This window comes from Cynoglossus semilaevis, chromosome 4 (assembly GCF_000523025.1).
Source record: "Cynoglossus semilaevis isolate Cse_v1.0 chromosome 4, Cse_v1.0, whole genome shotgun sequence".
Classification (NCBI taxonomy): domain Eukaryota; kingdom Metazoa; phylum Chordata; class Actinopteri; order Pleuronectiformes; family Cynoglossidae; genus Cynoglossus; species Cynoglossus semilaevis.
Window position 1 is genome coordinate 4,721,005 of NC_024310.1, and position 14,938 is coordinate 4,735,942.

At 39.3% G+C, this 14,938-nt stretch overlaps 2 protein-coding genes across 3 annotated transcripts; one reads left to right on the plus strand and one right to left on the minus strand.

Moving 5' to 3' along the window:
* Positions 1-4,098: 4,098 nt before the first annotated feature.
* LOC103377745 (galectin-9-like) lies at positions 4,099-8,354 on the plus strand. Its single transcript, XM_008308666.3, has 8 exons — positions 4,099-4,269; positions 5,194-5,282; positions 5,698-5,902; positions 6,144-6,263; positions 6,344-6,532; positions 6,677-6,765; positions 7,395-7,551; positions 7,802-8,354. The coding sequence occupies exons 1-8, from the start codon at positions 4,237-4,239 to the stop codon at positions 7,946-7,948; spliced, it is 1,029 nt and encodes a 342-aa protein (XP_008306888.1). The 5' UTR covers positions 4,099-4,236; the 3' UTR covers positions 7,949-8,354.
* On the minus strand, positions 8,105-14,159 carry LOC103377746 (tyrosine kinase receptor Cad96Ca). 2 transcript variants are annotated; one of them, XM_025054791.1, is made up of 12 exons: positions 13,690-14,159; positions 13,506-13,590; positions 13,337-13,430; positions 12,353-12,569; positions 11,243-11,381; positions 11,019-11,117; positions 10,771-10,931; positions 10,537-10,674; positions 10,010-10,118; positions 9,624-9,723; positions 9,449-9,548; positions 8,105-9,083 (listed from the first exon to the last, which is right to left on the minus strand). In XM_025054791.1, exons 2-12 carry the CDS (start codon positions 13,567-13,569, stop codon positions 8,970-8,972), a joined length of 1,335 nt encoding a protein of 444 aa, XP_024910559.1. In that variant the 5' UTR covers positions 13,570-13,590; positions 13,690-14,159; the 3' UTR covers positions 8,105-8,969. The 2 variants fall into 2 exon arrangements, with proteins under 2 accessions (XP_024910559.1, XP_008306889.2); XM_008308667.3 differs by having other exon boundaries at positions 10,010-10,121; positions 13,690-14,156.
* Between the last annotated feature and the right edge of the window lie 779 nt (positions 14,160-14,938).

Genomic DNA, 14,938 nt, shown 5'->3' on the forward strand with positions numbered 1-14,938 from the left:
GAAGACTAATGAGTACGTATCATAGACAGTCTTGGTCCATGGTGAAGCAGCCAACAGCAGCAACACTGACAGGAGGGAGAGAGAATTAGGGTTAGAGCTGAAAGAATCAATCACATGCAAATGATGTAAATACAATTTTTTTAAAGAAATGTAACAGATTTTATCTTGTCCTGCTGAGTACCAACGAATGCAAAACATCTTAAATGTGACTTCATTTTTTTTATTTTTGGAAAACAACGTAGATTTTTGTGAATTTAGTGTGACAAAATAATCACTGGCCAGTGCTCACTTCCTTTCTCCATTGTCTTGCTAAGTATTACTTCTCTCTTCTTCTCTCCTCTGGTGTTCCCTGTCTTCTGGGTTTCGACTCCTCCACCTGTATCTTCATGGTTTCACTCGGATTTCCACTCCTTCTCCTCCCTCTCTGCCTCTGCTCCTTTTTGTCGGGGGTGTTTGCTTGTTTTCCACGGCTCCTGGTTTCCGCCTCTGCTGTGTTTCTCTGCTGTCGAAGGTCGTGGGACCATCACCACTGTCTCAGAGATCACTGCCATAAGGGTCTGCATGCACACTGTTCCTACATGTACAACTGAGAGCAGCTAAGCGCCAGAGGAGCTCTTCGAGAGTCAGACTTTTACTCTATATCAGGTCAAGACGATGTCTAATTATATGACAGAATCTACCAACATGATGTGTGTGTGTGTGTGTGACGGATCAGATCTCTCAACAGTTCGGAGTCATATGAAGCAGGGATGCTGGAACTGTTGTGTGTGTGGGTGAATTATTTTGGAGCCAATGAAAACACTGGACATAGTAACGAAACAGTATGGATATTCAATAGCTTTGAGATTCAGATGCTAGAATATTTTAAAAAAACCATACCACATCAAAAGTAAACTGTAGCAATAAAAAAATAATAATAAAATGTAGCAAAACACAATACTAGACAAAGAAACTAAGATGTTATTTTGTTAGGTCATTTGATTTGAAGTCATAACATATGTCTTAAATCATTCTGACTGACCCTGGTACATCCCTAATGTCAATAAAAACCTACAGTCTTCAGTTCAGGTCTCACAAATCCTCTCAACAACAATTATTTCAAATTAAAGCTTTTTTTAAAAGTAGAGTTTACAATGCTGCTACGGGTCTCTGTCTCCACTGACTCATTCAGGAAAAAGGATATAAAACACACACACACACACACTTCATAGACTTCACAAACAGGAAAGCCCAGTCGCTCCATGAACCATGCACAAACTGTATGTATATAAAGTGATGGATGTTGTATTTAAAGTACAGTGCTCATGTGGGTACAAGTTTCTTTGAAAACTGGTACTTCCTTCACGTTTTTGTACAAATCACAGACACTGTAAACTGTTGACAGTTGATTGGTGTTTTTTTGTGCAAGGCATACGGAGATTTTTGTACAGGATTTGTTGATACTTTGGTCTGACATTAAAATTGATTTTGAAAAACATGTCAATGAGTTGCTTCTGTGTACCACATACAGCATGTACAGGTCAGGTCAGTGCAGTCACACCATCAGTATCACCAGAACACACATGGTCGGAGCCTAACGTAGACTAGAACTAAAGGAAGGAAAGTGAACTGCTTGTCATTGTGACTCACTACTGCACACACAACCAAATGTGACCTCTGTTTTTAACCCATCACCAAAGTGAAGAGTGGGCAGCTTTACGCACCCAGGGAGCAGTGTGTGGGGTCAATGCCATACTCAGAGTACCTCATTGTTAACTTGGCAGCTGGTGGACTTGAACCTAAAACCTTCTGGACCCAAGTCCACTTCCTCAACCACTAAGCCACCACTGCCAGACTCTAGACCACCGCTCCTACTTTGTAGATCGGGATTTACTAGTGCTGGTAGGGGAAACACTACAATGAAAAAAAACGGCAGCAGTAATCAGTGAAGTATTTGGTTTATACGATTTTACCAGGGATTTGAACCCAGGATCCATACACCACAAACAGATGGTTAATCCCTGGGGCTGTTCTGCCATGGACAATGGGCTGTAAGGAACTTTTACTGGTGGATAAAACTAGTCCATGGTCTTTAGAAGACAAATGCCATTGTTACAAAGTAGGAACAATCATCTTAAGAGACAAGGGATGTGAACCCTGGTCTGCACCATCACCAGAGGTGTTACCACCTGAGCTCTTCTACCATGTAGATTTACATATGGTAGATTGGCAATTTACACCTGCTTCAAAAATATGTAATAAAAATACTGGAGAGCATGTATTTCAGTCTTCAGCAGGCTGTGATGCGTGCACTTGTATAAAAAAAAATCTTTAACTTTATGCCTGTGTTTCTGGCTGTGACGTTGTCTCAGTTTTAAGGAGTTTAATGTTTGTGAGTTTAAATTGTGAAACACTGTACTATCCCCTGAGAATCAGATAGAGGAAGTTGAACGAGAAGTTCTGCGGCATTAGGAGACACAATCATGAGGCTCGTGCCAAGCCATCATTTGACTTTTGACTTTTGATATTCATTTCTGACATATGTCTACTTCCTCCTGTATGGCACACCATAGCAAACACATTTGAATGCTAGTACTGCTTTCTTGATTTTTAATATAGAAGTCACTTGTATTTGTAAAACAAATTTAGCCTCAATGAACTGGATGTACGGATTACAGTAAATCACACATTGAGCAAGAGTTTTTGCAACAGTGTGGAGGAAAAACTGCCTTTTTCTACATGAAAAACTCTGCAGCAGATTCAGACTCTGTGTCCTGTGCCTCAGAAAACTGACCGTTTTTCTGCTGACTACAAACACATGCAACACTGAGTCAGAGTTCTATCTAATCTGTGCTACTTGCTCCATGACCTACTGCCAAGCCAGTCATTCATTGACATCTTGTAAAAACCTTCATTTACCTCACTTACCAGGAATCTATACTTACATCTCAACATTCCTGTAAAAACGTATCTATTATATACAGAAAAGTTATTAAGACTACATTTTTTTAAATTAAATTATTTATCAATAGGTTTTCATTAAATTATATTTTTTATGTTGAAGAAATAAAATTAAACATGTTCTAAGAAGAAAAAAATACTTGGACTTAATTAACTAATTAACAAAAACTTTCAAACTGTGTGCATTTGCATACATTTTTTTCCAGCACTGCAGTGAAGTCAGACCAAGGTATTTAGTTAATAATTAATTTTACCGATGGTGACTTTTCTACCATTGCACCAAAGGCTGTAAATACTTTATCCTAGGCGTAATTGCTCTGAACAGTTCCAGGATATAACTGAACTTCTTTTAGATATTATATTATGGCAATAGATTTACTGACTCTACTGACTCTAAGAAAAGGAAGTAATCTACGGTATTTGTCGACCAAAAACAATGAAAATGTGTGAAGTGAGGACGGGAAGCCCAAATGCACTATTAAAAATACACAGGATCGAAATTGTACTGTAGTATACAAGATGGGGAAGAAAGAAGAGGAAGATACTAATGTCATCCATGATGCAGATGATGGTGGCGTATATATTAAGACCCACCGTTTAATTCTTAGGGGTTAAAAAAACAGACTTTGACTGAAACATAAACAGATATGTGGTTGTTTTATCTGTGGGTATGAAAAACCGGATACGGTTAAATAGGAGATGTTTGTCGAAGATTAGACCTCAATCTCTCACTAACAGACGTGTACTTCGAGTTACTACAAAGTACAGTGAAGCAGACAGGACTGAGAAATGTAGGATGTGAATCAGTTTAAATAAATATTTTATACCTAAGAAATAGAACATGATATATAATAGTATAATATAATAGTTAACTTGTCTTTACTGATGTTTTGAATTAAAATGAGTGTTTGGAATTGGTCTGAAGGATTAAGAGGGATCTTAAATCGAGATTTGTAACAAAATGGACCATCGTATTAGCTGCTCGAAAACAGCTAGAGACGTCCCTGCATTTACCCGCATCAGAATGCAGCTGTCGAAATTATAGAAAGAGGAACTAATTGTGATTCTTGTCCCTCCTACGTAATATTTGATCAGTGAAGTGGTTCAATAGAGTAGAAAGTTCAAAAGAATTTTAGCGTTAAAAGTGACGGACCGAGTACCGAGTACCGAGTGAGGTCCCTCCTCCGGCAGAGAAATCGAAAGTTAACAGAAAAAACTCCTCTATTTGCTGGAAGGTGCAGTTTTTACTGCAAGTTTCGTAACTTACGTTTCTGCGGAATTTTAACTTCAATCAACATGGCATCTCCTCAGATTCCGTTTTATAACCCGGTGAGTGAAACGGTACAGAAACATGTACGATGTATATTAATGTAGTAAGAATGTTTTTTGTAGACTGTGAAGACCGTTGTATTTCGTAGATGGCAGGTCCTGTCAAGCTCCAAGCTGTTTCGCCCTAACAACGGGACATTGAAAGACAAATATAATCGAAAACAATAGGACCGTCGTCTTCATTAGTTATTCGACCTATATTTGATTATAAATTCGTGTTATAAATTCGGAAAGTGAAGAAGAGATAAATTAGAAATTTACACATTGATACTGCAGTAATATAATCACGAAATAACTAAATAAATGAAACGAAAAAGATTTAAATGGATAAATCAACAAAATTTATAAAAACACGGAAGTTTTTAATGAACTTGTTTGACTCACAGTAGGGGTTTCTGGTCGTGGGCGTTCAGGGGCGGGGTAGTCGAGGCGAGCTCAGTTAAAGATATCTTTAACGTCATTTTTTTCACCGCACACTGCAGATTCGTTACTTAATTATTTATTTAACAAGAATCGCAGTTTTTTAAAATAAATAAGTAGGTTTAAAATAAAATCGTTCGGTGGAAGATGGAAAAAAATGTTGGACATTAACGGCCCTAAGGGTGCGGTGGGGGGTGGGGGGTACTTCACTTAACACTGTAACAGAAAGACTTTGCATAAAAGCATTAGGAACCACTAGAGCTCGGCTACTTGACATTACCAAAACTTATGTCCTGACATAAGTTATTAAAAGTCGTTTCAAATGTGTTAACTTAACCAACAATTCCACTGTCCAACCACTAGTTGTTGCTCCAATACAAACAAACAATCTTTACACACACACCGTCACACAACTGTTGTGGTCAATGTTATACTGTTTCACTAAATAAAATGCTGATCAGTGGGTGAAGCCCTGGGTGTTCATGTGTCATTTTGTGTTTGTAGAAAATCCCCTTCACTGGATCTATACACGGTGGTCTACAGAATGGGACTGCGATCAACATCAGTGGTCGAGTCCCTTCTTTCGCTGACAGGTGAGGCTGCCTCGCCTTTAATTGCAACGCTTTCCTACAGAAAGGCAATCAAACAGTTCTCATTCTGCTAAAAAATATTGCACTACTGTCCTTAAAATGTCCTTGACATGTATGTTGACCTTAAAATCCTAAGTAATAAGAAATAAATAGCTCATGACATTCAGGCCTAATTCTGAAACTATACAAACCTCTGCGTCTTCACTTACTTCACTGTATTACCCTTCACTGCAAAGGTAATGTGAAAAAAATTATGGATGGAGACGGAGAGATGAGGAGCTCTCACGAACTGTCATTTCAACATTTACTTTTTATGTTAGAATAACCTTTAGGAGCCACTTTTTAATACGAAACTATGTATTTATGTTGTTCAAATTATTTGGTTTCTAATCTTTTTCATTATATATATTTTTACCAGGTTCCATGTGAATTTACAGTGTGGCTCCGGGACCAATGCCGACGTTGCTTTTCATTTTAACCCGCGGTACAGCTTTTTCTCATGTGTGGTCACCAACACCTTCCAGCATGGCAACTGGGGCGTCGAAGAGAGGAAGGACAACTCTGTGTTACAGTCTGACATGACCTTCACCCTCCTCATCACAGTCACCCAGAGTTGTTACCAGGTCTGTTGAGCCACAGTTGTTGGAAGTTTAAAATAATTTATTCAAATTATTTTCACTATCATCATTACGTCATTATTTTGTTAAATCACTGCATCTATCCTATATATGTTGACCGGGCTCTAATGTGTAGTAAAAATTTGCCAACTTTGAATAAAACCATGGACTTCAATTTTTTCAATTCGTCAGCTCTGTTTGACAAACTGATGTAAAAGAATCATCTTGATGTGTTTGGTCATTCCAGGTGATTATTAACGGCTGCCACTTTATGGACTACAGGCATCGTATTCCATTTAATAGAGTGGACACCATCGCTGTAGTAGGAGATGTCGAAATCACCTCTATTTCCTTTCAAAACCCAATGGTGAGGTAGCTGCTGGAATGATTTTTTTTTTGGTTTCAAAATCAAAGAATTGCTATAAGAGTGCTTTTCTTCTTGAACAGTTTCCAGGACATGGGTTTCCTGCTCAGCCTGGATTCCCTGCACAGCCTGGATTCCCTGCACAGCCTGGATTCCCTGCTCAGCCTGGATATTCTTTTCCTAATTTTACTCAACCTACTTTCCCCTCTTGCCCAGTGTTCCCCCATCAGCCTGTCATTCCGGCTCAGCCAGGCTTTCCTTCTTCAATGTTTGTAAGTATCAAGTACAGTCTGTGCATATGAATCTGGCACAAATAATTGATCATATAAATCAATAGGAGGGACACAGGATCCCATTGGACGGGTGTTTGGATTGTTTATAACTAACATTCCATGTTTTATTCCCATTTTGTGAAGGCCGTTCCGTACAAAACTTCCATCAATGGTGGACTCAAACCTGGCAAGACTATCACGATCCATGGAAATGTGCACCCCAATGCTAACAGGTGCGACTCCATGACCAGCTGCTGCTGAAACTGATTAGCAGTTTCTACTACTACAGTTAGTAGTAAGAAAATAGATTTCGGTTTCTCGTTTCTCTTTAGAATACCAAAGAAACAACACAGATAAAATGAAGTCAAGTAACCAGCTAGGGTCAAGAGTATGAACCAGAGTTCTGAACCTGTGTTGCCTTGACTGTCAGTCCTGGAGGATATCATTGCAAATTTCTGGACATCTGTCCCATTTTTTCTGAACCTGTCATCATTCATTGCAAATTTCTGGACATCTGTCCCTCAGTTACAGCAGAGGTGTGACTCAGCGTGTTCTCTGAGGCAGATTTCTCTTTCTATGGGGAACTGAAAAAGCATAGTGAGATAAATAAAGTTCAGTTTATTCCATGGCAGGGACTTTTTCTGAAATAAGGAGGAAAAACTTCTTCTTCTTCTTCTGAATATTGAGATCAAATGCAGTCCATTCCTTATTTAAATTCACCCTTATCTTGACGCATGGATTTACTGAATAGCATTACTAGAATAAACCAAAAAGCTGCACCGGTTAAAATAGAAAGCCTAAATTTAACAAACCTCAGTATTTCATCGGTCACACGATTAGTGCCATCTTGCTATTCTTTCAGGTTCTTATTGAATCTCAGCTATAGTTCTGGGGTTGCTCTGCATTACAACCCTCGGTTTGATGAGAACACTGTGGTGAGGAACACCAAGCAGGGATCGAACTGGGGCAGTGAGGAGCGTACTGGAGGGATGCCCTTCCACCGGGGGCAGCCTTTCATGGTGAGTCTGCACACTCACACCACAGGGCTGCGCATGTACCAACAGCTCATTGGTTCAACAACTGCTTGATCACCAATGATAATGGACCACGTCCGGTCACAGGAGATCAGTGGTTTTTGTTAATGTATGTATTCTGGAGTAGATTAGAATTAGGACGAAATTACAAATTAAGTCTGACACCTGTATTTTACATCGTAGTGCAACTATATATTGTCAAATATGACATTAAAATTGTCTTTTGTGTTTACAGTTGACTATCCACTGTGACAATCACAACTTCAAGATTCTGGTGAACGGGGTGCAGACTCACACCTACCGTTACCGGGTCACCCCTCTCAGAAACATTCAGACCCTGGAGATTGAAGGTGACATCTCACTGTCGTCTGTGATGGTGTAGACAAACATCATCACCCACACAGTCGCAGTAGACTGCATTAATTAAACATTCCATGCTTAACAATCAATCTAAATCAGTGATTCCACTTCAATTATGTGATTTTTTTTTTCTGTAGCAGATGCTTATAAAAACTAAAAGACTGAATAGTTTTTTGAAGAAGATATTTGAGCGTGTCTTTTCTGAAAGTAAAATGCAATATATTTCATTACGTATATATGCTGTGTGACATCTTTGTCATGTTTTGCAGTTTGGGAGTTTTCTATTGTAAAACATGTCTTGGCTTTAAAAAGTTTGTGAAATTTTTTCATTTTTTTCTGGTAAAAGATTGTACAGTGCAGCTGTACTTTTCTGTAAACAGAGTTTTTCAATTTATGCTTTGTTCAAATAAAGTTTGTGAAGCTCGCAATTAATTTGTGTCACTCCAGTGGGTCACTCGACCAAATGGGAGGAGGAGGTCTGATTGTCAGCCACAGCTGGAGTTCTTGTTAGAGACACCGAACAGTAGTTAAAAATAAACTGATTAGAGTGAGTCATTAAATTGTTAAACGTAAAAATACAAGTACAAGTGCAATGCAACATGAAGAGGAAATGGGTGTGAAAAGGTGAAGGGCAGTCGTCCATTTAATAATTTCAAATCTAAAAGGTAAAACATTTTATGACACAAGGATTATAAGCATTTTAAACAAAGGCCTGTGAAAATAAAGGTTTATATGAAATTATTAGTTTTAATTTAAATTAAGACAGAAAAGTTGAACTATTCACATATCAAGAATATATATACAAAAAATGAATAAATATATAATAGAATTATATTAAAGTAAGCCCCTCCTATTTGCAATGCAAATATTTTAAATAAAATATTTGTCTTTTACCAAAGCATTAACTCAGAACCCCTGATTTAAACTGCATTCACAGCACCCTCTGCTGGAAGGGGGAATACAGCTAAATGCTCTGTTTAAAGACCCACATTAAAATTCTGGTAAATTGTACCTTCAACATAAAGTACAGGGTCCATATTCATTCAGATGGCATTTGTTGAACCCACACAGATGCTGGATGCTTGCAGGAATGTAGCTTTGTGAGACTCATCTTCATCTGTCACCAGCAACTCTGGACTTTCAACGTCCACATAGTCCTGTAGAAAAAGATATTGACGTTTTATTTTTAGTCAATTCAACAAAAAATGTGTGCTCTAAAAAAACTTAAATTCAAACAGAAACATTACAACATGCTATTAATCTATAAGTTTAGTTTGGATTTAAGATTAATTTCAGGTGTTCAAATCAGAGTGGAAATTATTACAAATGACCCCCTTTTTAGTGTTAATAAGAATAAATAAAAAATAAACATTTGTGAGCTGCCTTCATTCCAAGGACCTCACTCTCAGTTGTCTCCTAAACCTACAGTGAGTCTTCATTAAAGGTTGTCAGTCCATTTTATGACGCATACAGTAAGTGAAACTTCACAGGAACCCGACACAGTCATTCAGCAGCTGCTTACCGAATCATTCTCTATGATATTCTCCAACATGCTCACAATGTCAGCGAATGAGGGTCTCATAGTGTAAGGCTCCATCCAACAGTTCTTCATGACGTGAAGTCTGTGGGATTCACACATACCAATAAAGTTTCACACCACCTTATGTAGATCATGTGGTGAACAGGTGGAGACTCACATCTCAGGTCTGCAGCCGTCAGGGTTGGTGTTTCTGTGACCGATGCAGATGTGGTACACCACTGCCTCCGAGGTCTCCAGGTTTGGGTACGGTAACATGCCTGGTAATACAGTAGTTTGTAGTAATTAGATGAACATTAGAAATGAATCTAGTACCACAGAAGTATACATTCAAAACTGTAGGACAACACTACTGTATATATATATTGCTCAAAAATAAACCCATTTGAAATCATCGAAAGTGTAACTGATTCAAAAAGCACAGTAGTTGAGTTTTATTTTTAGAACATGCCCCGCGGGCACCATAGGTAGTCCATGGGGGCTACCAGGTGCCCCCGGGCACAACGTTGGTGACCCCTGGTGTAAACACATGAGTTGAAAACTCACCAAACGTCTGCATCTCCCACAGCACGATGCCAAACGCCCACACGTCTCCTTTAAAGCTGTAGTAGTTGTTCTTGAAGTATTCCGGTGGATACCAGCGCAGTGGCACTTGCTGCTGTACACGATAAACACAACAGAAGAAGAGTGACCTGGTGTCAGACAGGACTTACACACAGAGGGGGAAAACAAACATAAATAATCATGTGGATTATAGATAGATTTACTTTATTGATCCCCAGCTGGAGAATAACAGACCATGTGGCTCAATGTTGACTTTAAAGTTTTTAGTCATTGCTCAATTCATGAGAAAAACAAATGACTGAGGTGAAAACAATAATACGACATAGAAAGTAAAGCGACAGTTTTGGAAGGATATTATGAGTAACCTACATCTGGTGGTAACGACCCCGTCTGTGTTGGTCTGCTTAAAGTTTGTTTCCTGTTAAGGCAGAGGTTCACAGACCTACAGCAGTGCATCCCTCTTGCCCTGGGCCCCCAGGGTGTCTAGAAACACCCCACACTTCACCTACCCGTGGGTTTCTCCAGCGATTGCTGTGACGACTGGTCAAACGTGATAAGTCCCGAGCCAGACCAAACTCTGCCACTTTCACCTCCCAGGGAAACTTACTGACCATGATGTTCCTCAGAGCCAAGTCACTGTGAACAATCTGAGACAGAAGGAGAAGAAGAAAGACAAGATGGCTGAGCTCCTACTCTGAATAATTTTAGAATTTCACCAGCATCTGTTGTTTCTGTCTCTTCACCATTTTGGAGCGTAGGTACTGCATGGCCAGAGCGATTTGGTAGGAGGCGATGGTGAGGAGACTCTGCAGTTCAGAGCTTGCACTCAGGTTAGTTCTGTTGGTCTGCAGGAAGGTCCTCAGAGTGCCGCAGCTCACATACTCCATGATCAGAATGTAAGGCTCTGGCAAAACAAACACACACTTGAGCGTATTCGTATTCTCAGTTATTTTTGGAGCCGTCAGTGTGAGGTACTGTGTTTGACTCTCACCTTCTACTGTGCTCCAGTCCAGGAGCTGCAGGATGTTCTTGTGATGCACCAGTTTCCTCATAATAGAAATCTCCAATTCTACATGCTTTAGACGGACGCCTTCAAGACAAAAAAAAAAAATTACACACAGTAACTCACAAACATCCACTGAGATTCTATAGATGAAACAGATGCAGCAGTTTGACAAAGCTCCACAGCAGGTCAGGGAAATGCATGTTTCTGACCATCTTTGCTGATTTTGCAGGTGAACATGTTGTGGCCTTTACACGTCCCTCTGCTCATCCTGGCCTGGTAGAAGATGCCCTCCTTCCCCGCTTTGATCAGCTGCAGCAGGTTCAGGTCTGACTTTGTAAATCGAGGACTCTGGGAGAGATTACGCAACACTTAGAAATATGAACTTCACGTCGCCTCGTATGCTCTTTCGTTTCATCCGCTTCTCATTCGAAGCTCCACTGACATTTATTCATGTGCTGTTGCATCATTTACATTGACTGTATATGTGGAACTGCTGCTCAATCCGCAACTATCACTTTTGGTGTGAATGCCCCATGAGGGAAAAACAAAGAAATTGAACTTTTAAAGCGGCATCGCTGGAAAAAACAAAACAGAAAAGGCACGGGCCTAAAGTTAGCCAAGGGGTGAGACTTGTGGCTTGTTTTTTGACTCTGAGGTATCACTCAAACTGGGTCAAGAAATGAGCAGACAAATAATTTTCACAAATGCCACTTTTGACCCCGGATCAGCTAGAGGTGTGACAAGCCAAAAAGGCAATAACCCAAAAATGATAAAGCGCCACAATACAGGGATTTTAAGTTTTTTTTTTTCTTTTGGTGTGAACACTCGAGTGCCTTACAATATCTCAAGATTAAAATATCTTCCTCTTTACACCAAAGGTGAATCTATCTTTTAAGATCCACCAGTGCTCTCGCCATCTTAGATCTTTGGATCTAAGATGGTGAGAACACTGTGAGAGCACTGGACCGACTGTCACACAAAGAACGATTTAACAACCTGGTTTGCATTAACATAATGTGACATTACTGTTACAGAAGTGTATGAAGCAGAGGGGGAAATACTTTGTCTCTTTCTGTGGTCTCTTTTATGACAGGAAGTAGAATTGTCTTTTTGAGAACCTGAGATGACATTTGATTGTGTGGGCTTGTAATGCAAACCATGACACATTTCCAGGGTTTAGACAGATGACTTCACAGCCCTGCAAATACAGACTACCCTGCAGTGTCTACACCTCCAACAGATTGTCAAACTTTATCTAAACGATGATCATAAATATGACAACATTAGAGGCTGTTGTCGGGTCAGTTTTGTTCTCACACCTGATGGAGGCTTTTCCACAGTTTCTTTGATGGAATCCTAACTGTGCTCCTCTGCTGGAGAGGAGTGGTGGTTGTAGGAAATTCCTCGTCCACCGTCTCCACTTCATCTGCTTGTACTGGCCTCGCAGGAATGATGGGAGCTTCTGTCTGGGGCAGACGTGAGGGCATAAACCTGGTGGCTCGCAACTCCCGAATAGTAGAAGCCATTGAACGATATCTGGAAAAAACATCAAGTTTTTGTTTTGTTTTTTTAATAGGGAAGAATAAAAACGTAACTGTGTTATATGTTATTGTTGTAACAATAATTGATTTAATTCTGTTAGAAATGCTTTGATTCTTGGTTGAAGGTAAGAATATTATATTAAAAAAAGGTATTATTATCATTATAAAAAGGTTTTTTCCTGCCCTCCTATTTTTTTGGGCGTATCAAACAATTAAAGAGCCTAATCTGAACAATCACAGATTAGCTATGATTAATCACTATTTATCCTGATTAATCAAGGTAAATCAACATTTCGGGGGACTGCTAACTGATCAATGTGGTTGGACAACTGCTTCACTGAAGTCTTGACTGTAACTCTTGAGTTGTGTTCCACCAGCCAGTGTCGAGATACTAAGTAACGACTTAAACTCCCAAACTCTACAAGGACAAGTTTTGAGGTACATATACCTTTGCATATTTTTTTTCTAAACATTTTTCTACATTAATAATGCCATCATTTTGATTAAGAATTAAAAATGGATGTGAAACACAGACATCTACCTGCTGATATTTGTCTCTGTTCCATCAACAGAAAATACATTTTTATGTAACATTAAGAAACATTGATTTATCATGATTGATACACAGCTAACCTGTGGATTAAACAGATTAAAAATGCTCTTTAATCATTTGACGGCACTGAAATATACTGAATGAAATATTTTTTAAAAATGTTAGGTTGCAAAACAGAATCCAGTTGAAACTGTTTCAGCCTCACTTACTTTTTTAGACACAGCATCCCGACCACTGTGCACTGAAGGATGATAAAGCAGAAAGTTCCAACCAGGATGTAGACCAGTATGGCCCAAGTGGAACCTAGGGAAACCAACAGAACAAATAACTTCACAGATACTGAACAAAGTGTAGGTGAACCTGGGAGCAGTGTCTTACATGTGTGGTCTGGAGGGAAAGACTGAGAGCAATTCACAGGAGTGGCGCTGTTAGAATACAACATGTTGGACGCCGCTTCTCTCTGCTAAAGAAACAAAAAAGAAAAAGGATAATAAAATGGGCCGAGAGAAACGCATCAGACACATTTACAATAAATCTTAGTGGAATATCCAAATGATCTCACCTATTTCTGCTGCCTGGTCACAAGTTCGTCCACCAGTCGACTGAAAACGACGTGAAAGAGTTGAGTGAATGCAGTGTGTGTGTGTGTGTGTGTGTGTGTGTGTGTGTGTGTTTCTTGTCTCGTGAGTTCAAACCTGAGACAAAAGCCAAGGTCGACCACAAAACAAGCAGAGGAAATGAAGACGAGCAGCAGGTGGTTTGACATGCATGCAGATCCAACTTTAAAAACAAACAAAAAAATTATTTAAATAATCCAATTATTTTTACTACATATGCTTTTATTTAATTTCAGGAATTTAATTTTGAGAAGACTTTCACGGTTCAATCCTGAAAGTCTGAGTGATGCGTTTCAATTTTGAAAACTAGTGGCTCTGCAGAGAAACCTTTCTAGATTTTTTAGCATCAATATTTCAATTCATAATAAACAGATGGATAGAAAAACACTTTTCTGAGCTGGAGGGCTGAGATATGCGAGTTGTTAGGTTTCATTTGAACAAGGTGTGGTTTCCCCCCCCCCCCCCCCCCCCCCCCATCTGTAGAGCAGCTGCATCGACACCACAAGGTCACTCCATGACAACAGTGCTTTAAACTACAGACAAATGTCAATACGTCATGAATTCTACTAATAACGACTGCTATTACTGTCCTAGGTACTTCCTATTATTATTGGTATGACAACTATACAGTATTATAGACTATTAATGTTGGATATCAATACATGGTATGAAAGCAAGTATAATGACAGCGGTGGAGATTAAAAATAAAAATATCGATTCAGACTCAGAGTGTGATCTGTTCATTAGAACCAGTTGTACTAGTACTTTCAGAAGTATGTGTGAACATGCTCATTCATCAATCACCTTTTAGTCAAGATAATATTAATGAAAGTGAAAGAAAGTGAAAGTGAACTACTTGTCATCTTGACACAGCACACCACTGCACACATAACGAAATGTGACCTCCGTTTTTAACCCATCACCACAGTGAGCAGGGGGAGCAGTGTGTGGGGATGGTGCCATGCTCAGAGGACCTAGACTCGAACCTGAAAACTTCCTTAACCACCAAGCCACCACTGCCCCACTTTTGGGTTGAAACCATGAATACAACAGGGAAATAAACATTATTAAGAGTGGAAATAAATATTATTAAAAGGTCAGGATCAGGTCCTCAGTTAGGAAATAACAAGAATCTGTGAATAAAAACAGTGGAAGAGAAGAGTGGACACCAACCTCATACATGGAAACAATCAG